The sequence below is a fragment of the Delphinus delphis genome, chromosome 12 (genome assembly GCF_949987515.2).
Source record: "Delphinus delphis chromosome 12, mDelDel1.2, whole genome shotgun sequence".
In the NCBI taxonomy this organism is placed as follows: domain Eukaryota; kingdom Metazoa; phylum Chordata; class Mammalia; order Artiodactyla; family Delphinidae; genus Delphinus; species Delphinus delphis.
In genome coordinates, this window is record NC_082694.2 from 64,992,070 (window position 1) to 65,017,412 (window position 25,343).

General features: G+C 39.2%; 2 protein-coding genes and 1 pseudogene across 2 annotated transcripts in view; 2 read left to right on the forward strand and 1 right to left on the reverse strand.

The window, feature by feature from the left end:
- The first annotated feature begins 5,273 nt into the window (after window positions 1-5,273).
- DPY30 (dpy-30 histone methyltransferase complex regulatory subunit) lies at window positions 5,274-16,657 on the forward strand. Its single transcript, XM_060026870.1, has 5 exons — window positions 5,274-5,348; window positions 5,586-5,657; window positions 5,743-5,790; window positions 14,172-14,314; window positions 16,317-16,657. Exons 2-5 carry the CDS (start codon window positions 5,622-5,624, stop codon window positions 16,387-16,389), a joined length of 300 nt encoding a protein of 99 aa, XP_059882853.1. The 5' UTR covers window positions 5,274-5,348; window positions 5,586-5,621; the 3' UTR covers window positions 16,390-16,657.
- LOC132435006 (transmembrane protein 33 pseudogene) lies at window positions 7,560-10,609 on the reverse strand (annotated as a pseudogene).
- Window positions 16,658-23,744: 7,087 nt separating the features above from the next.
- Window positions 23,745-25,343, forward strand: part of MEMO1 (mediator of cell motility 1) — a 127,838-nt gene continuing 126,239 nt past the window's right edge. Inside the window, exons 1-2 of the mRNA XM_060026871.1 lie at window positions 23,745-24,095; window positions 24,549-24,626. Of these exons, the coding sequence (XP_059882854.1) occupies window positions 23,822-24,095; window positions 24,549-24,626 (352 nt within the window). The 5' untranslated portion in view covers window positions 23,745-23,821. The remainder of the gene's footprint in view (window positions 24,096-24,548; window positions 24,627-25,343) is intronic.

The window sequence follows — 25,343 nt, forward strand, 5'->3', positions numbered from 1 at the left end:
AATTATCCAAATATTTTTGGTCTTTTTTGGGGAGGGCCATGCCGCTTGGGATCTTAGTTCCCTAACCAGGGATTGAACCCATGCCCCCAGCAGTGGAAGCACAGAGTCTTGACCACTGGACCACCAGGGAAGTCCCTGGCCTTTTAATTTTAAAATAAATTCATGCTTTCGGTAAAAAAAAAAAAGTTCAAACAATATAAAAGTTTGCAAAAAGCAAAGACTTCCCTTCCCCATTTTCCCGCTCCACAGGTAACCATATTTATAGTTTGTTGTATATCTCTCCAGGCTTTTTCCTATGCATATACTAGTATATACATGCAAGAAAAAAGAATCTCACTACACAGATTTTCCTACAACATGAATTTTCAGATGAAATTATGTTGTGAATGTTTTTACATGCCAGTACCTATAAATCTACCTCATTCTTTTCAATGGCTACACAGTAGTCCATTGTATTGAGATATCATAATTTAATCTATTCCCAATCTCTTTCTACTAAAAACTGTGGTACAGTAAGTATCTTTGTACCCTTGTACATTTTTGTATTTTTATGGGATTAAAAACACAGAAATAGCATTAGTGTGTCAAAGTGAACATTCCATTTTATTTTATCTCTTTTGTGGTAAGCTCATACTGAGTATGAACTCTTTACATAATACGTGATAGTGAACATTTGTTGACTCAGTACTCAGAATCCATTACCTTTCTTCCCTCTTCCTAGCCATTCTAAGGTTTTCCCTTGTGAAACCCATCCTGTCCCATTGCATAGCAGTCATGCAATTCAGGTGGTATTAACTACCACCAGGTCATATCTTCATTATTGCTCAGGGAAGGCAGTAATTTAGGTCTGTGGCAATCAGCACATGGCATCTGCCTTATCGAAATAACTGGTTCAAGTTGGATAGGTGAAAGAAAACTTCAGGCTTTTTTCTCATGGGTAGACCCATGAGAAGTGATGCTTTCCCTCCTGAAATGTGGAAAAGAAATATAAATATAGGCTCTTCTGAGAAACGGCTGAAGTAATTGACAATTTTGGGATGGGAAGTGATATTAAGGTTAGCCTTTTCCTTCATTTTTATTATTCTCATTGCTGAGATATGTCTGTATCATAAAAATCAATAATACACTTTATTCATGTCTTTTTTTTGGCCATGCCACACAGCATGTGGGATCTTAATTCCAGGACCAGGGATCAAACCCGTGTCCCCTGCAGTGGAAGCGCAGAGTCTCAACCACTGGACCATCAGGGAAGTCCCTATATTCATGTCTTTGAAAAGCCCATTTGATATGTTCCTTGGGGATGGTGGTAAGTGTGCCTGGACATGGAGTTTGGTAGTGAAGACAAGGGAACTACAGATGGAGTAGTTGTCTTCCTATATTAGACAACAAAAAATACTTCCTTGGAAAGTGATTTACCAAATCTGGAATATATACTTTTATGTCTTTTTTTTCCCGTTGTGCAGCACAGGCTCCGGACGCGCAGGCCCAGCGGCCATGGCTCATGGGCCCAGCCGCTCCACGGCATGCGGGATCCTCCCAGACAGGGGCAAGAACCCATATCCCCTGCATCGGCAGGCGGACTCTCAACCACTGCGCCACCAGGGAAGGGAAGCCCTTTAGGTCTTCTTGAAAGGTGGTTGGTGTCCCTCCACACGAACCGCATGCAGAGGTTCCATTTACACTCAATAACTTCTGTGTATTTCTCTGCAAACACATTTGTGTGTGTGTGTGTGTGTGTGTGTGTGTGTGTGTGTGCGCGCGCTGGATCATGTTCTTTACTTCTCTGAGCACTTTCTCTCCCACTAATTATTTAAAAGAAAAAAAAACAGATTAGAAACAACAACAATAACAGGTAGAACAATATCACAATAATGAAGTACTTAGGTTTCACTTAGATTTATATAACTTTTGTTTACAAAGCAGTTTCATCTATCTAATCTCATTTGATTCTCTCTGTGAAGAATTTTTATGCTAATTATATATGTGAAAAAAACATGAAGCTCAGAAGTGTTAAACTATTTGCTTAATTCCACATGGCAAACAAATGAAGGAACCAGGTTTTAATACTTAACTAATCCCAAATCAATTCTTTCTCTATTACACATATTGTATTATTCCTAAATAGGTATTGCCTGTCTAAATAGGTTAATATTTTATTAACAGAATTTGCATCATGTCTGTAAAAAGAGGGTCAAGAACAGTAGCAAAATTATTCTAGATTCTAGAATTCTAGTTCTAGAATCTATAACTACTATCTCCCCAAAACCCCAAGAAGGGAAGGCTAGAGACTAGTACTTTGGTGCAACTGCTTGCTTTCCTTATAAATTCACTTTTGAAAAAAATATTTATCAAATATAAGAAACAAAAAATGAAAAAATGAATATAATAAGATCTTTGCCTTTGAAGAACTAAAATATCTAATTGTATTTAACTGTAAACAAAATATAAGGCAGGATGAGGTAAGTACCATAATAAATAGACATAGTGGAAGTAGATGAGGGGAGTACTGAACAAAGTTTTGTACTACAAGTCCAGATAAGAGCTAAATGTTATTCTCATTCTTTTAATTTATCCCACTCTAGACAGTACACAAGATATAAAGCAGAAACTAACAACAAAAAAATAGTACACAATATTGCAAATTTCCGTCATAATGATGGTTTTCAGGGCCATCTTTTTATTTTAATTTTTTTATTGAAGTATAGTTGATTTACAACGTTGCATTAGTTTCAGGTGTACAGCAAAGTGATTCAGATATATGTATATACCTATGTGTATATATATATATATATTTTTTCGGATTCTTTTCTGTTACAGGTTATTACAAAATATTGAGTATAGTTCCCTGTGCTATACAATAGGTCCTTTTTGGTTATCTATTTTATATACAGTAGTGTGTATATGTTAATCTCAAACTCCTAACTTATCTCCCCCATTTTTCTTTTGGTAACCATAAGTTTGTTTTCTATGCCGTACTCTTTAGAATTTTTGATTTCATATCAAAACAACATTCTGCAGTATTTTGAATTAATTTTATACTTCCTATAACTTTCTTGCTACTTTGTTTCTATCATTTCTAGCTGTTATTTACTTTTATTTATTTATTTATTTTTGTTCAGCTCTCTGCTGCTATGGCTTTTTCCCTGAATCTTTCAATTAATGTTATAAATGTAAAAACTTTAGCGAAGCTTTTTTGTAAACCACACTGATAACTTTGTTTTTTGATTGAGAGAAACCTGGCCTATAGTTAATTATTCTGTGCTGTTTCCTTTAGTAATCATTTTTACATTCTGTCCTTTTTCTTCAGTAGTGTCAGTGTCTTAATTAAAATCCAGTTTTAACTGTGAATCAATTCAATATATGTTGTGTACCTATGATGTACCAGGCACCATGTGAAGCATAAAGATATATAAAACAAGTTCTCTGTCCTGAAGGAGCTCACAGTCTAGCTTCCTACTTTACTAATACTGTCAGTACTTAGAAAATGTAAATTAGCAGCTCTCAGTTACTTTCTGGAAGACTTTTTTGTTTTGTTTTTTTATTTTTTTTAATTTGGAAGTTTTTATGGCGTGCCTACTATGTATTGGGAAATGTATGGATATATAATAACGATCCACATAACTCTCCTCTAGTTTTCCCAATCATTCTCTAGTTTTACTTTCTGTTATTTTCCATTCCTAAAAAGCATTTAATCTTAATTTGAATCAATATATGTACTAGTCAGTTTCTATATCCTGTACATAAGCATCCACAACTTTGCATCAATTCTGCATGAAAAATTCTATATCCTGTACATACGCATCCACATCTTTGCAACAGTTCTACATGAAAAAGCTGTCACCAATCACAATGCTAATCAAGCATACATTATATAAGCTGATTTTTTTTTTTTTAAGTTTTGTCTGTGTTGGGTCTTCACTGCTGCGTGCGGGCTTTCTCTAGTTGTGGTGAGTGGGGGCTACTCTTTGTTGTGGTGCGCGGGCTTCTTATTGCGGTGGCTTCTCTTGTTTTGGAACATGGGCTGTAGGTGCGCAGGCTCCAGTAGTTGCAGCATGCAGGCTCAGTAGTTGTGGCTTTCGGACTTAGTTGTTCTGTGGCACGTGGGATCTTTCCGGACTAGGGATGGAACCTGTGTCCCCTGCATTGGCAGGCGGATTCTTAACTACTGTGCCACGCCCACAGGGAAGTCCCAATCAAATATACATTATAAAATAAAACTTTAAAAATGTATCCACAAGCCTGGCTCCTAAACAAATTTTATTTACTTTAGATTTTTAGCCATGCAGTTTTAACGGAGTAGTAAAATGACGTTGTATTCTACCTCTTCCCTGGCGGTCCAGTGGTTAAGACTCCACACTCCCAACACAGGGGGCACGGGTTTGATCCCTGGTTGGGGAACTAAGATTCCGCATGCTGCACAGCGCGGCCTTAAAAAACAAACACGTTAGTGTTATGATCACAAACATTTCTGCATTTGTAGAGTTATGGCTTTATTCTAGTATATTGATATGCCATAATTAAGTCTCCAAATATTTTATATGAAGTTAAAATATTTTAATATTACAAAGTGTAACTATAAATGGGATTACTGAATCAAAGGCAGGCACTTTAATGAGTGTATCATTTATATTTACATTAAAATAAAAGGAATTTATTGGAATTACAACAACAATCCGATTTACTAGATCCTGTTTGGTATTTACAAATGTGTGTAGGAGGCAAATTGTCTTTTGTATTTTTACAAATGCAATAGTATCAATAGCATCACGGTTTGGAAAGCCCGTTGCATATTGCTAATCTTGATACAAATGTAAGGTAGCACTAACATGGCATGTTCACATATTTAAGGGCTTGAATAAAAGCTTACTACGAAACCCTAAAACATTTCTTCTTCCCCACTTTGGCTTTAGAGTAAAACACTGACATTCTTTCGTAGACAGTTGAGTTTGGGTCTGTGATTTTCTAGTAAGAACTATCCAGCAAGTGGTTTCGGTTCCGCGAAGAGCTTCGGCAGATTTCAGGTAGCACGGAGGGCTGGCCAGGCCGAACCTCTGCCGGCTGGCCTGGTCACTGGGTCTGCAGCTGGGGTGGCGCCTGCTCTGGGTAGGCAGGTCGAGGAACGAGTCTTTGGCACACCCCGAGGCCACAACTTCCCCAGGTCACTTCTTACCGCAAAGAGTGTCGTAGTAGAATCAGGGCCGGTCTGGATCCCTCCCAGCCCGGCCCCCGCTGGCAGTTCTGCGCAGGCGCGGCAGTCGTGCGACATCCGTCACTTACGGCGGAAGTGGTTTGTGCTGGGAGTTGGTGGCGCGGTGCAGGGCTCTTAGGAACGAACGGCTTGGGCGCGGGTAATCAGCTCCCTTTCCCCTTTTCTCTACCTCTTCTAGGTTCTTGGGAGTACGGCGGAGCTTCCGGACCTGATGCGGGCGCCCGGTCGTGGACTGTCCCACCCTGTTCCTCTACTGCTCGGGGTGCTCCGCGCCCAGGTGGGGGTGAGGGGCGGGGTCGCGGCTGGGCTGGACTCCATCCTGGTGTCTTCGTCTTGAAATCTCCCGGGTAACTCACGGTTTTTCTTGTTTTCCAAGACTGGTATCCGGGGACTGTGACTTGCAGGGTCCACCATGGAACCAGAGCAGATGCTGGAGGGACAGACGCAGGTACCAGAAAGCCCTGGATTCAGGGTGGTGGTGTGAAGCAAGGAAGAGTGGCTGATGTTTCTGTGACCGGTGTTTTGTTTTCTAGGTTGCAGAAAATCCCCACTCTGAGTACGGTCTCACAGACAACGTCGAGGTAACTTGCCCAGTTCCTATGCCGTATCTTTGCGTCTCTTATGAACTGGAGAAAACTTGGGTTTCATTTTTACTAGGTTGCTTTGCACAAGGGAAAACTTTATCGTCACGAACGAAATAGTATCAAATTATGGGAAACTTGTTTTATTAGCGGTACTAATACTTCGTGGTATGCAGACGTACACATCAGCTGAGTCGAGAGGTTGAATTTTGAAAATTATATAGAGAAACAAACATACATTACTGATGGAGACTCAGAATACTTTTGCTTGGTGGCTACTAATGCTCTGTTGGGATACTGCATTGGAAAAACTGCGCATCACAATTAAGAAGCCCATTGTATTTGTAGCAGAATAGTGTGCTGGTGAAGTCAACATTTAGTAAATGTTGATATCTTTGCAGAGTTCAGTAGTAGGTGCCATCGGAAGCTATAACAGGTAGTAGACACTGTTTTTGCCTTACATGGTTGAGTCTGAATTCAGAGAGTACATGTGAAAAAATGTGCAAAAGAAGGTATACTTTTATAGAGCTTTTTCATACAGGTACTAAGAAGTTGCTGTCTAAAAGAAGAAGTTACTTTGTAAATGAATGAATAAATGCTGGAACAGTTGAATTAACCAGAGCTAGGTGGGATTGGTTAGGAAAACAGAGAGTTCCTGGAAGAGATGTGGGTGTTTTACGAGGTGGGTGAGGAGACATCATCAATAATTAAGTTTGGATAAATGAGGGCAGGAGCATTTCCAAGCAGAGTAATAATAGTAATAGCTGCTAATATTAGTCCTTTTACTATGTGCCAGGCACACTCCTAAGTAACTTCCATGTATTTTCAGTCTTGCAAGGCTCAGAGAATTTGAGTAACTTGTCTAAGATCACTAGGAAGTAAGTGGAGAGTTGTGTGTTAAACCTAAGCAGGCTGACATTTTTGAGGTGGAATTAAATTGTATTGCTGATCTTGACCAACTACTAGAGTTCCCTGGCATGTGGAGTGACTACTCTCTGCCTATAAAATTGCTAGGAATGTTTGTTGGTTGGATTATCAGGGTTAAGAAAATCTGAGTCTTTTCATAATGCAGTTTTTAATTGAACTGCTGTGCTGAATCAGGTGAAGATACTTTATGCCACTTATCATTTAAGAGATTTCTTTTTAGGCATCAGCAGTCTTCTTGATGGTGCTTGTGTATGGAGGCAGAGCCATAATACAGTAGAGCAGTGATACCAAATGCTTTGTTTTTCAAACCCTCAGACCAATTTCCATGGTAAAGTGAGAAAAAAAATAAGGAGAGTGGAGTGAGTACTGATGATACATTATTTGGTGATTGGTTTTCTTGCTTCCATAATTTTAAAATGCCTGTTCTTTTATGAGTTATGGTGATAGTAAAATAATAATTATGCTTGTTTGTTTGTAAGTTTTTACTTGGTAAAATAGAGTTAACAACCCTATGTTAGTCCCTTCATTCACTGTATTATTTTATTTTTAATTTACTTGTTTGTGATATCTCAGAGTCTGGAAACCACTACTCTACAGCTGCTGCTGCTGCTTTTTGTCTTAGAATTCCATTTTATGTCCATTATTGACTTACAGTTTTTTTAGGTTGTTGCTTTAGGACTTATCGGACGGAAGTTTAACTTCCCACAATTTACCTTCAACTGGTATCATATCTTTTCATGTATGGTATAAGGACCTTATAACAGTATCCTTCCATTTTCTCTCTCCTTGCCTTTATACTATTGTTATCATATATTATATTTATACATATGTTATAAACCCTGCAATTGATTATTTTTATTTAAAAAGTCAATTATCCTTTTTATTTTATTTTATTAAAATTTTTTTATTGTTTACTTAACATTATAGTTACTTTATTGCTCTAGAAAATTTAGTTTTTAAAACTATCAGATTACATACATAGTGATAATGAGACTACCCCCCCCCAACAATCAACTGTATATTATGAGGCTTCTCTAACTTGGTAGATAACTATTACAAAATTACAAAAATAGCTGGTTACAGTTGAGCTATCAAGTAGGTATCACATTTCTGTAGATTGAAAAGTTGAATAAAAAGAAAACTGATGTTACTGATAAGTCGCTGAGTGTATCTGAGAAATCCAAGCTACATGCACACAGAAAAAAACTGGTTACAAAAACCATTACGTTACTCTGTATTAACATTTTGCAATGTTTTAAACATTTCCAATCATGCAACAATAATAAAGATCAGAATGAATTTTATAAAGGAGTTGATGGAAGCTCAACAAACGTATTTAACATATTATACAACTAAAATCACATCATAACACATCCAGTTCTCCCAAATTTATCTATGCATTACAGCATTGAAATGCACACTATTTCCTCCACAACTCCTCCTCTGGCCCCATTTCTATTCAATAACGTTATCTATATAAACCTTTCTGTTTAATCTTTTAAATCAGATTTGATGGGTAAGTATGTATAGTCTTCAGTATTTCAGAACAGATACCAAGTTTAGTCACATGCTCAGTCTTCAGTTACATTCCTTTCAGAAAGCATCTGAACTGCTGCAATTGTCTATGAAAATTCAAGCCTAAGAAACCGAGAAAACTGGCAGTCAAGAATCTGATCTAAGTAATTGTGTAAACTACAATAATACTAAAACCTATGTGTGCACATTTCTAGAAGAAGGATTTCCTATTTGAGAAATGTTACTCAATGGGTCTCTGAAAGGAAAACTGTCTGACTACTGCTCTTTGATGTAAAACGCTTAGGTGACCACAAGTATTTAACCCAATTGGCTAACAGTCTTACAGTTGGGCCTTTTAAAATATTCAAAGCCACAGAAGTAATTATGAAAATAAAATTTTGGAAGATCATAGCATAAGATACATATAGAATTCCTATTATAATGGTACATCCAAAATAAATCTGTCCTAACAAAGCAGCACAAAATCAATTTAAAAACAATTTGAAATTAAATAGTGGGAAGTGTTTTTGTTAAAATCATCAACCAAAATTACTGAATGGCAAAAGAATACTGTCTCAAAATATACTGAATTTACATGTTAATATTACCATAATGAACTCATGCCAGATACAAATTCAAGTTACTAATTAGATGAAAACGAATTTTAGAGCTATTTTTACAAGAGAAATAAACGTACTTCATGATAAAGGCACAGCAGCGTCTAAAGAATTTTTGGTACATTTATCACAAGATTTAAATTTCCTTAACTATTAACAACACATTACAATAAAGTTTCTCAGAAAGTGTTTAAAAGGCTTGGTTTAACATGCCAGGAAAATGATTATTTTTCTTTTGAGATGCATTTATGTAAATTATGTAAATTGCAGTGAGGTCAGTTTTACACCTGGAATTAACCATTCCTAGCAGAAGTACCAGCAGCTAACAGTGCTTATTTATATTACACATAACTTAGCTGGATGTTAAACTATGCAACTGTTGGTGCCAGTCTGCTTATAAAGACAATGCTCTGGAGACGAAGTCTTCTCACAAACAGTGGGCAAGCAGGTTTCATTATTAGATGTTTAACAACAATCCTCTGTTCATTAAACAAGGTCCAATAATATGGATTTCTTCTAGAGGAGTATCGAACAGTAAGCAATCTATGGTATATAAAAGGCTGGAGCAAACTTCCTTGACCCCTAAAAAGCATTAAAACTGTAGCAGGCATCAAGAATATTTCATGACAAGCAATGAATTTCAGAATATTCTGTTGATTAGCGCTGAATTTATCCGAGAGGTCTCAGCAGAGGTAAACTATTTGCACCCTTTGCATCAAGGCACCTTTTTCGTGTATGTGGCAGTATGAAGCGAAGAAAATAACAAGACTGGGAAATACTCATTGTAACGGGGTAGGAATTGAGAAAGATGAGTGAACAGAACAGGTAGTGACAGCTGTCCTCTAACAAAGCCTGGGCCAGGAATGCTCTGCTTAACTGGAAGTGTAGTAAGCTTTGGTGCAGCCTCAGAGCACTAGCCAGAGCATTTGCCAGCAAAGCACGTTGGTAAAAGCTTGCTACTTCATGCAACCCAAGAAGAGGCAGAACAAAGAGCAGTAAACTATGAACAAGCGAGAAAGCAACATTGCCGTGGCCAGTTTATTGGCCGTGATGAATTGCATTGCGCCCGCCTCTTGGGTGCCGTTCGGGGCCGTGTCCACCATGGGGGGCTTATTACACACGCGTCTGGGAGGCTGTCCGGCACACCCGAGAGCACAGCTGGGTTTCTAGAAAGACCAGAGTGAAGGCGGAGCTGCGGAGCAAGGCCCAAGACGGCCGACCTAACGCCGCCGGCTCCAGGTTATTGCTGAACCCGGAAGTGCTCCCTTGACTTCCGTCCAATTATCTTTTTAAAAGAGATTTGAACAGTACGAGAAAGGAGTGTTTCACGTTTATCCGTGTAATTGTCATTTCTGGGTTCTCCATTCTTCTGTGTAGATCCAGCTGGTATCATTTCCCATCCTCCTGAAGGGCTTTCTTTAACATTTCTTGTAGTGGAGGTTGGCTGGGAAGGAATTCTTTAAGGTTCTGAATGTCTGAAAAGGTAATTATTTTGCCTTTGCTTTTGAGGTATTTTTGCTGAGTATTTGCTCCACTGTCTTCTGGCTGACATTGTTTCTGCTGAAAAGTCTGCTATCATTCCTATCTTTGCTCTTCTGTAGTTAACGTCTTCTCTTTGTGCTTTTAAGATTTTTTACTGGTTTTAAATAATTTGATTATAATGTGTCTTGGCGTAATTTTTTTTTAATGTTTCTTGTGCTTAGGATTCATTGAGTTTCTTGGATCTTTGGGTTTAGAGTTTTCATTAAATTTGAAAAAATTTCAGCCATTATTTCTTCAAATATTTTCAAGTATTTTGTTAGCTTAATTTACTAATTCTTTCCTTAGTCTTCTTGAACATATGGAATATATTATAATAACTGGTTTAATGGCATTGCCTATGCTATCTGTATCATTTCTGTGTCTGTTTCTGTGAATTGGTTTTTCTCTTCATTATGGGTAATTTTTTCTGCTTCTTTGCCTCTCTGGTAATTTTTATTGGAGGCTGGGCATCATGAATGTTACCTTGTTGGGTACTGGTTATTTTTGTATTTCTTCATATACTCTTGGGCTTTGTTCTAGGACTCGGTTAGGTTACTTGGAAACAATTTGATCTTTTGAGGTTTGCCTTTAAGCTTTTTTAGGTGGGACCAGACCAACCTTTAGTTTAGACTTAATTTCTTCCTCTTGTGTATTCTACCCAGTGCTTCATGTGTTATGAGGTTTTCCCATCCTGGGTCACAGGAACATGAACTACTCCTGGCCTGTGTGAGCTCCAGGGTTTGTGCCTCCTGCTTCCTCCAAGTGGTTTTTTCTTCTGGCCTTGAGTAGTTCCCTCACACATTTTGTAAAACATTTTGTAAAACATTGCAAAATGTTAATACAGAGTAACGTAATGGTTTTTGTAACCAGTTTTTTTTCTGTGTGCATGTAGCTTGGATTTCTCAGATACACTCAGCGACTTATCAGTAACATCAGTTTTCTTTTTATTCAACTTTTCAATCTACAGAAATGTGATACCTACTTGATAGCTCAACTGTAACCAGCTATTTTTGTAATTTTGTAATAGTTATCTACCAAGTTAGAGAAGCCTCATAATATACAGTTGATTGTTGGGGGGGGGGGTAGTCTCATTATCACTATGTATGTAATCTGATAGTTTTAAAAACTAAATTTTTTAGAGCAATAAAGTAACTATAATGTTAAGTAAACAATAAAAAATTTTTAATAAAATAAAAAAGATAATTGACTTTTTAAAGAAAAATAAAAATCAATTGCAGGGTTTGTAACATATGTAGAAATATAAGATAACAATAGTATAAAGGCAAGGAGAGAGGAAATGGAAGGATACTGTTATAAGGTTCTTATACCATACATGAAAAGAGGGGACTACTCAAGGCCAGAAGAAAAAACCACTTGGAAGAAGAGTTCCCTCACACTCATGCTCTGATAAATACTCACTTGAAAACTGGAAGGCAATCTCTTAGTCTCTTTCTATGCAACTCTCTCCTCTCTGTGAAAGTTTCCTTTTCAGTACTCTTCTCTGCAAGTTCTAGTTCTCTTGGTTTCCCTGAATTTTCAACTCTGTCTTCTCAACTTAGGGAGACTTCAGGGCTCTGCTTGGGGTCCTTCTCCCTGGGTTTTGTTGTATAAGTTCTCTAGGCAGGATGCAGTAAGCTGGCGCAATCATAGGATTCACCTAATTTTTTCCCATTTTTGTGATCATTGTTCTACACTCTTAAAAGCTTAATCTCTGTGTGTGTGTGTGTGTGTGTGTGTGTGTGTGTGTGTTTGTGGTTGGATATACATTTGACCCTAGAACAACCCAGGTTTGAACTGCATGGGTCCACTTAAAAGTGGATTTTTTTTCAGTAGTAAGTACTGTAGTACTACACGATTTCCAGTTGCTTGAATCCACGGATATGGAACTGTAGATACAGAACAACAGATATGGAGGAACAGCCTGTATAAAGGGCCAACTGTAAGTTATAAGTGGATTTTTGGCTGGGCAGAGGGTCATGTTGTTCAGGCATCAACCGTATATTTTTTAGATTAATTCAGGATTTTGACTTTACTGAAAGTAAGCATAGCAATTGGCACATAGTGGATAATCAGTAAATGTTTAAATGAAATAAATGAGAGGATTTGGTCAAGGAGCTTATTATAGGATCTATCAGAGTTGCTTAGGCATTGCTGTTTCTTTTTCTTTCTTTTTTTTAAAAATTAATTTATTTGGCTGTGTTGGGTCTTCATTTCTGTGAGAGGGCTTTCTCTAGTTGTGGCGAGCGGGGGCCACTCTTCATCGCGGTGTGCGGGCCTCTCACTATCGTGGCCTCTCTTGTTGTGGAGCACAAGCTCCAGATGTGCAGGCTCAGTAGTTGTGGCTCATGGGCCTAGTTGCTCCGTGGCATGTGGGATCTTCCCAGACCAGGGCTCGAACCTGTGTCCCCTGCATTGGCAGGCAGATTCTCAACCACTGCGCCACCAGGGAAGGCCCATTGCTGTTTCTTAATGAAGGTATTGGGATGTCATGTAATTGACTAGTTTTGATCATATATGGGTATTTGTTGAAATTTACTGGTGAACTATAAGTTTCTTAATTCATGGGCAAATGAAATAACTGTTTCATACATTAAATAAGTATAGGTAATTATTTTTATTAAGTCCAAAAATTAGATTGAAAAATCACAAGCAAAACTAGACAAGTTACCTGACATAGTTCTGGCAAGTGTTTTTGGAAAGCAAGGTATGTATGTTGTAGTTATATGCTTAAAGTTTTTTCTCAGTTTTTACAAAATAAAATTTTCTTTAAAAAAATTAAGTGTAGAATTTTTTTGTTTGTAATCGTTGACTCTCCAGTTCTAGTATGATTGGAACAAATTTCATTTAAATGAAAGTGCTCTTAATAGTGTTTTGTCTTTGAGATAGCCACTTATTTCTAAATTTCTGAAATGACAGATTTTCAGAAGAAGGCAAAGTTTTCCAGTAAAGTAGTTTTTGATGCTCTGGATGTCAGGTGAATTTATATGAAAGGCCCAGATTTTGGGGGGTTCTTAGACGGAGGAAGTGTAAGTCATCATTTCCAAAACATCATTTAAATATCACATTAATGATCTTTCCCATATTAGTCATTTCTTCTATTTTTTGGCTAATTTTACTTTATATTTTTTCTTAAATTTACTCATTTTTAAAAAATCATAGATGCATTTGTTTAGAAAAGAAACAAATGGAAAAGCATTCTCATTGCTGTAGAGGGTAACCGTAAAAATGAAAACAATGAATACAAAACAGTGGTAATAAATTTTAGCTAGATTCTGTTGCCAGTTGAAGTCTCTAAGCTGAAGCCTGCTCTCTGTTAAGAAGGGAGTTTAGCAAGTGTTACAGAAGTGTTAAAGACATGTTAGTGCCAAACTGAGACATTGTCCTTGATATTATCTGTGATAAAAGAATTGAAACAGGACTAGTTTTCTCACTGTGATTCAGTGTTACTTAGTGTCATGTCCAGATTTTTTGAAGCACATTGTAAGAAGGTGTATTCTCATGAAGAAAAGAAAAGGGACTTGTATTTATTCCTAAAAAGGCAGAAAGAAAGAGAGAAAGTAAGTGTAGGATCTGGAGATACGACATTAAAAGAATGAGATATTATGGTGCCTTCAGAAAATGCTTGAATGAAATTTAGAAATGGGTCTGATTTTATTTTGGCAGAAAGATTTGCAGTTCAATCAGCTTTCTAGTCATTGATTTACATTTTCTATTAGTTTTATATTTCCATTAATTTTGGTTTAGCGCTCAAAATAATCTAGTTATTTTTAAATATTCATGCATGTTTTTTGAATTCACTAGAGGATAGTAGAAAATGAGAAAATTAATGCAGAAAAGTCATCAAAACAGAAAGTGGATCTCCAGTCTTTGCCAACTCGTGCCTATCTGGATCAGACAGTTGTGCCTATCTTATTACAAGGACTTGCTGTGCTTGCAAAGGAAAGGTAAGATAATAGTGTCTGCAAATGGAGTTACCAGAAAAAGCAAAATAAAAACTTCCCTAGTTGAAATATCATGAGTTATGTATAGTTATTTTTTTACTATATAAGGAATTTATAGATACTGAAGTTTTTTAAAAACAAGTCAGCCATAATCTCAATTAAGACACTTATTTTTCTACTAGTCTTAGATCATATGCATATTTGTAATCATGGTATACATGTAATTTTATATCTCCTTTTTACTTAAAATTATAAGATAAAACTTCTTCCATATCTTTACAGAGCCTTCATGATTATAAATGAAATTATAGTATCACAGTTAACTTAGCCATTTTCTTGTTGTTGACCATTTAGGACCAATTTCCTTTGTTATTATTGATCACCAGGTAGTTTATCTGTTTTTATACCCTTTTACTTTTGTTTAATTACTTTATGATAAATACCCAAGAATTGGTTTGCTATTTCAAATGACATGACTATTTTTATAGTGTTTGACACATAATATCATATTTCTGTCCAAAAGTTTATCCTTAAAATTCTTCAGGTGTCATCATAGCCTCAAGTGCATGTGTGTTATAAACTTTTTTTGCCAAGTTTTTTAAATTTACATTTCTTTGTTAGCACAATTACAGTTTTTCTCTTTTCTGTACAAAAGTTCTTTTTGTATAAGTAAATCCAATAAGAAAATTTTGTTGTAAGTTACATTAGTCAACATTTATTGGGTGTAAATTATGTTTTTCTCAAAGACTAATAATGAACACTGTAGTAAACTGACATAACTTGATAAGGAACTTGATGGAACATATCTGAGTTATTTAGAATAGGTGTATTACTTAGTTTTATTTTTTAATTAATTTATTTTTATTACTTAGTGTTAAGTTAAAAAATTAAATGAATAAACAATAAGTATTTGTTTTGGATTGTTATATTTATAAAATAGGATTTATTTTTGACTGCAAGATATGTCTTGGCTCTACTACTGACAATTAAAGTATGGGCATCTTTTATGTATTTTTGTTCTTTCTCTAAAGAAGGCCAATATATCAGAAATTCTAAATATTACTTTAAATGCTAGAAGAAAAGAATTTGAAGAAGTTTTACGGTAACATTCTATTAGTAAATACAGTTTTTAAGTAAGCATTCTAGCAAAATAATTCATCAAATTAACTGTAAATATTATGTAACAAGTATTGTCTCTATCTAGTTAGTTCAAAAGGTTGTTTAAAGTGCTAGGAGAATGTTTTGAGATCATTGTAAATCAATTCTAAATATGCCTTTTTTTTTTTTTTAAAATATGCCTTTTTATACTAGGGTTTAAGGTAGATGTTTCCCCCCAACTTTTCATCTTTGGACCTGTTTTATCAGCAAAAGCAACATATGTAAAAGTGATAAATATGAAATAACACCTCTTTATTTTATTAAAATTTTTTTTCCAGTTTTGAGAAAAAATTTACATACGTCACTATATAAGTTTAAGGTATACAGCATAATGGTTTGATTTACATATGTTGTGAAATGATTACCACACAGGTTTAGTTAACATCCATGATCTCATATATACATATATACAATATATACATATACAATAAAAAGGAAAAAAGGAAAAAAATTTTCTTCTTGTGATGAGAACTCTTAGGATCTACTCTTTTGACAACTTTCCTGTATATCATACAGCAGTGTCAGCTATAGTCGTCATGTCGTACTTTATACCCCTAGTACTTAGAACTGGAATTTTGTACCACCTTCCTCCAACAACCCCTCTCTCTCACTTCTTAATTTTAAAATATGTTTAAGGGACTTCCCTGGCGGTCCAGTGGTTAAGACTCCGTGCTTCCACTGCAGGGGACACAGGTTTGATCCCTGGTGGGGGAACTAAGATGCCACATGCTGCACGGTGTGGCCAAAAAAACAGAAAAAAAAAGATGTTTTCATTATGGGACAATACATTTAAATTAACACGTCTCGAATATAAATTTCTAAATTTTGGATTTCTTTTCCCTTACAGACCACCAAATCCCATTGAATTTCTAGCATCCTATCTTTTAAAAAACAAGGCACAGTTTGAAGATCGAAACTGACTTATTGGGAAGAACAGAAAAATTTGGTTTCCACTGTAGATTTACATGATTAAGAGGCAACTTTAATTGCCATGATTCCCCCCCCCCCCCCCATTTTGGAAGTATAAGAATCATCAGGACAGCAGAACTTATTTTGGAGTTGCAGAAGAAGACATATCTCCCTTATTGATTTAATCACATACTTATTTAATGAGTGTATTCTGTGCAGTTTTTTCTCAGATTGTCTTTAACTTTGTTTTTAAAATGACCTTCAAAATAAACTGTTAAAACATCATTATCTTACAGTAGTGTTTGTTCTATATGACAAATATTTTATGTGGTTCAGTTGTTTTCATGTATTACTTATTCCTTGTGTCTTAGAATGCTGCAGAGTTTTACAACAGTGTGAAAATACACCAGAGTCAAGTAGAATATAAAAAATCTCAGCCAGTTTTTCTAGCGTTGTTCCTGGACCTCTTGGAGGGTAGGATTTGGACATCTTCAATTTTTAACAAACATCACCAGTGATTCTAATGCACAATAAATTGGTTTTTTTCACAATAAATTTTGGAGTGCTGTTAAGCATTGCAGAGGGTGTACAATATCCTTCAATGCTATCAACCTTTATGGTATTAATATAATAATAGCTATCATTTATTGCAGTTCTACTATGTGTCAGGCACAGAACTATTTTATTTGTTATCTCTGATGTAGCAATTCTGCAAAGTAGATGTTGTTATTCCCATTTTGCAGATGAGGAAACAGATTTGGAGAGGTTAAGCGACTTGCTCAAGACCACACTGCTGGTAAGTGCTTGAACGGGCATTCAAACCCAGTTCTACCAATGTGCTGCTGATAGCTAAGTGAGAAGTACTTGTACTAGTTAACATATTGCTTCTTTTCGCAATAAAACACACCAGCTAGTCCTTTTTTTTGGGTCTGCTCACTTTGTCCTGTATGAAGAAATTGAGATAATGCACTAGCTCAGAAAAGAGAAAATTGAAGAGAGCCAGGAAGGATAAACATTTGGTGGAGCAGTGGTTTCTCAGCTGGGAGTGATTTTGTTCCCCCTTTCCCCAAGGGACATTTGGCGATGTCCAGAAGCATTTTGGTCGTCACAACTGGAGTAAGGTGGGATTCTACTGGCATCTAGTGGGTAATGGCCAGTGATGCTGCTAAATATCTTAACTATGCGCAGGACAGCCTGGGTGCCCCACCCATGTCCAAGAATCATCCAGCTCAAAATGTTAGTAGAGCTAAGATTGAGAAACCCTGCTTTGGAAGCATATATTAAAGACATGTCTCCAAGCTAAACATGTGAAGGCAAAGTTAGAAATTTAATGCTGATGAGGTGTGTCTTATAGTTCTCTTTAATATAGGAAAAACATTTCAGTAGGAGTGACACTTTTGGGGAGGTGATATGATGGTTTTGATATACATCTGCAGATCTATAGGTTTGAATAGGAAAAACCTGGAAATATTGAGCTCTCAATATTTATGCTTATGTAGTAGTTTTCGTAACTATTAATTTCATTAAATTTATTTTGGTGATTTGACTAACTCATAAGTTAATCTGTCTATGTCTTTTAATGATATTTTAATATTCGAGTAAGTACTAACTGGGTAGTCTTTTTTTTTTTTTTTTGCGGTACGTGGGCCTCTCCCGTTGCGGTGCACAGGCTCCGGACGCTCAGGATCAGTGGCCATGGCTCACGGGCCTAGCCGCTCCGCGGCACGTGAAATCTTCCCGGACCGGGGCACGAACCCGTGTCCCCTGCATCGGCAGGCGAACTCTCAACCACTGCGCCACCAGGGAAGCCCTAACTGGGTAGTCTTTTATTAAAGCATCAATAATTTTATCTTCTTAACAGTTCTTCATCAGCGATTCACATCAGAGCCACTTGTGGAACTTTTCATATATAAATATATATAAAAATATATTAAAAATATATAAATTATATCTCTCTGTGTTATATATCTCTTTTATACATCTATATATCGATGCGTACCTGGATCCTGGAGAGCCTGATTCAACTGGGATAGAGCCTGGACTTCTGAATTTGACAAAAACTCTAAGGCATTCTGATACCACCTTTGGTTAATGACCACTTAGAAGTAATTCAGTACTCTGCCTAACGCTGCATGGCTTCCAGTGTTCTAATGAATTATCTTCAAGACAGGGCTTAAATTAATCGTAAAATCGATACTTTTTTCTGTAAGGGCTGAGAATAGGCATGTCTTGCTGGCAGTGCACATCCTACTTAGCACTTAACCATATGCCAGGCACCATGCTAAATACTTTACATGAATTGTCATTTAACCTCAAAACCCTGTGAGGTAGGTTTAATTTTAATACCTCACTTTTAGAGGAGGAAAGTGAGATTTGGTTAACTTGCTTAAGGCTGCAGGGGAAGTAAGTTTGAGGCAGGGATTCATACCCAGTTTAATGCTATATTACCTCCCTGCCCTGAATGCTGTAGTACTCTCTGCTCTAATGCTCTCAGATGTGCTTAAAATTTTTCTTTGGGGGAAAAATCAGTCTGCCCTTATGTGTATACAATAGAAGCCCTCTTATCTAGCTGGTAGATGAAAAATAGAAAAATAGGAGTCATAGTAAGGAAACGTAAATGACACTGTGAACAGTTTTTTTAAAAACTTAGAAAATATTAATCTATATTAACTTGGTAATATTTTGATGTCAGCCTTTGCTCTGAGTATGGGTTCTTTGATTGGAATTCTGTATCTTCCTTCCACAAACCACTCCTATAATGTATAGTTTACAAATTTCAGTTTCAGATTTTTTGACAGTAGCGTAAGATCTTAGACATTTAAGATCTTAATTCTTAAGGCATTAAGTGTATAATGATACACTTTTTCATGATTTTTTTTCTCCAGCCATCTTATCTGCCTCTAATTTGACAGTTGTTTTTATTGAGTCCAAAGCATTCCACCTAATTTTTGTACTAACACCTTTTGCATTATGTGTTTGTGTTTCATTGGTTTATGTAATATTTTATTAAATTATGTAATGGCAGTACTTTGTACATCTCGTATAAATAGGTTGGAGAACATGATTGACCCTTGTTAGTTATGCACACAAACCTGGGAGAAGAGTGCAACAGTGTGAGTTTCCTAAAAAGTGTAGTCTACCATCTCCAAGAATTCAGCTTGTGGTGGGCATGGTTCAGTGTATTTTACTATGGGGATGGACAGCATCACTTAGTCCAGTAAGTTGCTTAAATAGAAATCAGTTAAGAAAGCTTCTACTATACTTTGATGAGGTATTTCATGTGTAGCTGACAATTATACTATAGAAACAATTCCTACCCTTTGACTGCTTAGTCAGGAAGATAATGTTTAATAAACGTATACAGTAATAGAGTAAAAGGTACTGTATCCTGTAGAGTGAATTCTTGAAAAATGTGGACAAGTGGGAGGACCAATAGAGTAAATCAGGAATAGATTCCTAGAGGATATAGAGACCTTGAATTGAAAAAAACAGAAAAATAGGGAATTCCCTGGAGGTCCAGTGGTTAGGACTTAATGCTTTCACTGCCGAGGGCACGGGTTCAATCCCTGGTCGGGGAACTAAGATCCAACAAGCCGTGGCCAAAAAAGAAAGAAAAAGAAAGAACAGGGCTTCCCTGGTGGCACAGGGGTTGAGAGTCCGCCTGCCGATGCAGGGAGCGCGGGTTCGTGACCCGGTCCGGGAAGATCCCACATGCCACGGAGCAGCTGGGCCCGTGAGCCATGGCCGCTGAGCCTGCGCGTCCGGAGCCTGTGCTCCGCAAAGGGAGAGGCCACAACAGTGAGAGGCCCGCGTACCACAAAAAAAAAAAAGAAAAAAAAAAAGAAAAAGAAAGAACAGAAAAATAGTTTGGATAGAAGGAAACTGTTTACCTAATTCTGATGAACCTATGGGGAGAATATTGAACCTTTGTTTAAATCTCTTTGTTTAGGAGAAGGTAAAGGAGATTTTAAGACTGGTAACTTCCCATTAGCAACATGATAGGATGGCTGTAGGGACAGCATAAAATATTGTAGCCAGGTATTTTCCTGGACTGGATTCCAGAAAGGCAGTAACAAATTGGAGGCCTGATACATATTGTCTAACTGTAGCAACAAGGGACAAAAGATGGAAGGTGTAAATGACTATCACTGAGAATCCACTTGTTTAAAATCTCTGGATTTAAAGAAGGAAAGTAATATAATAGTGGAAAATAGGTCACCAGAGCTAAAGGGGGCAATCAGTAATGAATCAGAATTTTCTTTTTAAGAAAACTCTTGTCAGCCTTTAAAAAAACTTCAAATCTTTTGACTCAGTTGTTTAATTTCTGGGAATCCTAAATAATATTAACAATAGGGAGACACAAGAGGGAAGACATATGGGAACCTATGTTTATGTATGACTGATTCACTTTGTTATAAAGCAGAAACTAACACACCATTGTAAAGCAATTATACCCCAATAAAGATGTTAAAAAAATATTAACAATAAATTTGGAAAAAGCTCTGTGTACAAAATTTACTCCAAAAATTTGGAAATGAACAAGTTTTCATCTTGTAAGAATCATTAACTATGTAAAGTACTTAGCCTAGTGTCAGGTGCATAGTAAGTGTTTAATAAATGTTACTTATTAAGTTTGGTTTCTAAAGAAGAAAAGAGCAAAGTCAACTGATACTAGGTTAGAGTACCAGTGTTAATTGAAATTAAAAGAGCATCTTTATACTAAACTCCCTTCTCTCAACCTTGACTTTTTCAAAACCTGGTGGTATCATTCTAGAATATTTTTCTGACAAAGGGCTTTTAGTAATTAGGGGGCTCCTCGAGGTGTCAGTTGTGGATAAGTAAAATCTAAAAATGGGCAATTTAATATTGCCATATAGGCTCCCAAAATCAAGCCTAATAAATTATTTAATAAATAATTATTGTTGGGTATAGGTAGTATATGTATATGGCACAAAATTCAAAAGATATACAAAGATGTACATTGGCTGTTACCAGTTTGTTTCCTTCTAGAAGTATGCCATGTATATGCAAGTGTGTGAGAATATAAGTACTTGTTTTTACACAAATGGTAGCATACTTTACACATTGTTCTGCAATTTGCCTTTTGCATTATTTTGGGGTGGGCAGCTCTTTCCATGACAGTGATATAGCATCACCTTATTCTTTTTAATGGGTGCATATGTATGGGTATACCCTAATTTAACAAGTCTTATTGACAGACACTGTGGTTGTTTCTAGTCGTTTGCTAGTACAGACTGATGCAGTGACTATCCAACATGCTATTTCAGAAGATGTGTTATTAATGTTGGGCTCTGGGTGCCTTATTTGTTGAAGTCTGTGCTTCATAAGGACTCTCTGTTAATGAAGATTTCCTCCTTGCCTTTAACTTGGATGATGTTTATGGAGCGTCAAACCCAAATCCCTGGTGGATATAATGGAAATTTTTTTTTTTTTTTTTGGCCGCACCACGCGGCACGTGGGATCTTAGTTCCCTCACTAGGGATTGAACCCACGCCCCCTTCAGTGGAAGCACGGAGTCTTAACCATTGGACCACCGGGGAAGTCCCTGGAAATTGTTAATAATAACATGGGAATTGTACAGTATTGCCAAACAGGCTTCTTCTAGGATTTGAAGTATTTTGCATTATATGGATCTTCCTTAATTTAGGGGATGTGGGTGAGTAGTTTCAACATTTCTTTCAAGAGCACATCCTTGAATAAGGTAGCCAGAATAAAATGGACAGGAGGAGTAATGATGGGATATGTTAAGAGCATTCTAGAAATAGAAGATCCTCTAACCTTTCACTTTGCTTGGCATTGTGGTTTTGCTGAGTTTGATCAGTAAGAAAAATCCTTTGGGGAAAGAAGCCTCCAACTGAGCATTTTAATAGGGAGGAAGCTTAATTTTAGATTACATTACTAGTTTGGAATGAGACCTAGGATTGTTGCTAGGAGCAGAGGATAATGATAAAACATTTATAAAGAACAGCTTATAAATTGTTTTCATGATACTTAATGATTCTCACAGCAAGCCTGTGAGTTATATATGACTGCTGTTTGCATTTGACAGATGAGAAAACAGCATTGAAAAGGTTAAATTGCTAGATATCCATAATCACACAGCTGATGAGTGACATAGCAATCAACATTCTTACACCATATCAACCATATCAACTATTTCCTTTTCTTGAAATTTACAATGAAAAGTTTACCATTTCATCAGGTATCACTGAGTTTTGCTTCTTCAGGAAGAGTACCAGGGAATCAGCTCCAGCCCTCCTTTTTCTGTTATCCCTAAATTGACTACTTGGCATGTCCTTTTTTTTTTTCCTGTGTAATAGCTTAATATTTGGGCAGGTTAGTGGTGAAGTGAGAGGGTTAAAAATTGAGTAAAGAACTATACAGAGTGGAGATTTTTTTTTTCCAGCTTAAAACCAGTGTATAAAAAGGTGTGAAAGTCCGAAGTGTTCCAGTAATTGACCAGGACTGGGATCTCATGCAAGATCCTTGAGCCTTAAAATTGAAAAGGTGAGAGGAGGGGTAGAAACTATATAGTAACTGAAAAAAAAAATCTATTATATGACACTAGGAAAACTTGAAAATTAAGCAGTCATTCGTTTGTTTTGGACTCTACCGGGGATCTGTTTAGTGTGAAATTCAGATATAACAATTTTTATGATTTTAACTCCAAGTCTTTCATTGAAGGTATGCAACTTTCTCTTACTCTCTTCCCAGTTTGGGAATGGTCTACTCCATGACATTTCCTTGGAGGTCCAAGATATTCTACTTTGCTGTGATTCTTGTATAATTTTAACGTAATTCTTTGTTCCTGACACGTGGGATTTAAAAGATAATGGAGGGTTGGAAATAATGTTTGTTGTATGACTACTCTATCAGGCTCTTTACATTTATTAACTCATAATCCTAGGGACACACCTTGAGTATTGTTATACCCATTTTATAGATGAGAATAACTGAGGCTAGCTATATCACACTGTAGTCTAGTTACGGAGTTAAGACATGCAATTACATAAATATAACTGTTTACAGTGTAAGAGCCATGATTAGACGGTAAGAGTGGCCCGGTGAAGCAAAAAGTAGCATTTGCAGGACCACAGGCACACTACCACATGCCTGCTTCTACAAATGAACTTCCCATCGTGGCCACAGACTTGCGTGCCTAGTAGTGAAACCTTGGGGGCGAGCATCCACTAAGGATTCCTGTGTGTGGCGGGGAAGACAGGGGACTTTCCACGTGGAAAGCCGCACCGTCTTGCCCTGGGTGCTCTGCGTTTAAGGAAGTTGGTTGGGGGAGGGGGCTTGCCCTGCGGCTGCGTCCTACTCCCCGCGCCCTCCCCCTCCCAGCCTCTGCTGCCGCTAAACCCCGGAGAGCGGACCGCGCACGTCGAGATTCCTCGGCGGGCCTGGCAGAGGCTGCTGGGCATGCTCAGTGGGCAGGACCCGTTAGAGTGGCGAGTAAGGAAGCGTTGGCTCTTCTCCGGGTCTGCCTTCCCCGGTTCAGGCCCCGGCCCTGGGCTTTTGTGTGCGCGGAGCAGCAGCCGCCGCTGGCTCCCCGCGGGGCCGCCCGACCCCAGATGCCGTGTGGCCTGTCCGGTGTCCGCCGTTAACCTCGCCGCGCGGCCGGAGGAGGAGCGGGGCGGGGCGGGGCCGGCGGGCCGGCAGCCGGGCGGGCAGGAGGGCCCCGCCGGGGGTGGGGGTGGGTGCGGGGAGTCCCGCGGGGGGTGGGGGGAGGGGGCGGGCGCGGAGTCACGGGGGTGGGGTCACCGGCGGTGGCTCCGGGAGGCCGACCGGTAGGGGAGGGGGCCGTGGGGGTGGCTCGGCGGAACCAGCCCCGGCTGGGGAGCAGCGGCGACTTTGGGGGCCGGGGCCAGGCTTTCCGGGCTTCGGTGAGGCCGCCGCGGGCCCCGTCTTCCGGCGGCCGCCCGAGTTTGAGGTGATTGTTGCCGCCGCCGCCGCCGCCACCGCCCCGGCTGCCATCTCCTCCTCCTCCCGGGCCGCCGCCTCCTCCTCTTCCTCCTCCTCCTGGGCCGGGCTGATCCCCTCCCCGCTGCCGCCTCCTCCTGGGCTGGGCCCGCGGTGTCTCGTCCCCTCGCGGAGCCGCTCCTGCCGCCGCCGCCGCCGCCTCCTCATTCATCCTCGTGCACCATAGGCGGCACAGGCACCAAGATGTCCAACCGAGTGGTCTGCCGGGAAGCCAGTCACGCCGGGAGCTGGTACACAGCCTCAGGTAGGGCCCCAGGCCGGCCGGCCCTTCCGCCGCCGCTGCCTGGCCCCGCGCCCGGCCGGCCGAGGTCGGCGGCCCGGCCCCGCGCGGCGGCGGGAGAGACGCGGGCGCTGACGGCCGCCGGCCGCGGACCGCGTGGGGAGGGAGCGGGCCGGAGGCTGGCCTCGCCGCCTTCCCACCCGGGCGGCATCCCGCCGGTCAGCCCGGGGTCGGCCTCCCTCACGCTCTGCCGGGAGTTGGGCGAGAGGGAGAGTTGCCGCCTCGGCAGCCTGCGCCCTCCCTCAGGACCAGGCTCGAGGAAAGAATGTGCTTCCCGACCGAGCCTACTTGTCGCCTCCTCCGGCTCCCGGGAAGCGGGCGGCCGGCCGCAGCCACCCCCCGGGGGGACGGTTAGCCCTGCGCCCTAGCCCTGCTTCCTCCGTGCGGAGCCGAGCGACCCTCCGCCCTCCAGCCGCGGGAGGGAAGCGCCTTCCTCCTTTCCCCTCCCCTCCCGTCCCCTCCCCTCCCCTCCCGTCCCTTCTCCTCCCATCTCCTCTCTTCGCCTCTCCTCCCCACGGCGCTCCGAGCGGCGCCCGCGACCCGGGGACTTCTTAGTCTCCCGGGGTGCACACGGGCTCTGCTCGCCCGCCTCCTGCCAGGCAGTCTTCTCCCGCTCCCCTTGGCAGTTCAGAACGAGAGGCCGCATTTCCCCCTCACCTTTCAGGTGCTCAGCCGTCTTGA

What these genes read in the sequence shown, in the direction of transcription:
- DPY30 (XM_060026870.1), top strand. Translation starts at nt 5,622, where the DNA reads ATGGAACCAGAGCAGATGCTGGAGGGACAGACGCAG. An exon ending in TGCTGGAGGGACAGACGCAG is followed by an intron (nt 5,658 to 5,742) that starts GTACCAGAAAGC and finishes TTTGTTTTCTAG; the next exon opens with GTTGCAGAAAATCCCCACTC. An exon ending in GTCTCACAGACAACGTCGAG is followed by an intron (nt 5,791 to 14,171) that starts GTAACTTGCCCA and finishes TGAATTCACTAG; the next exon opens with AGGATAGTAGAAAATGAGAA.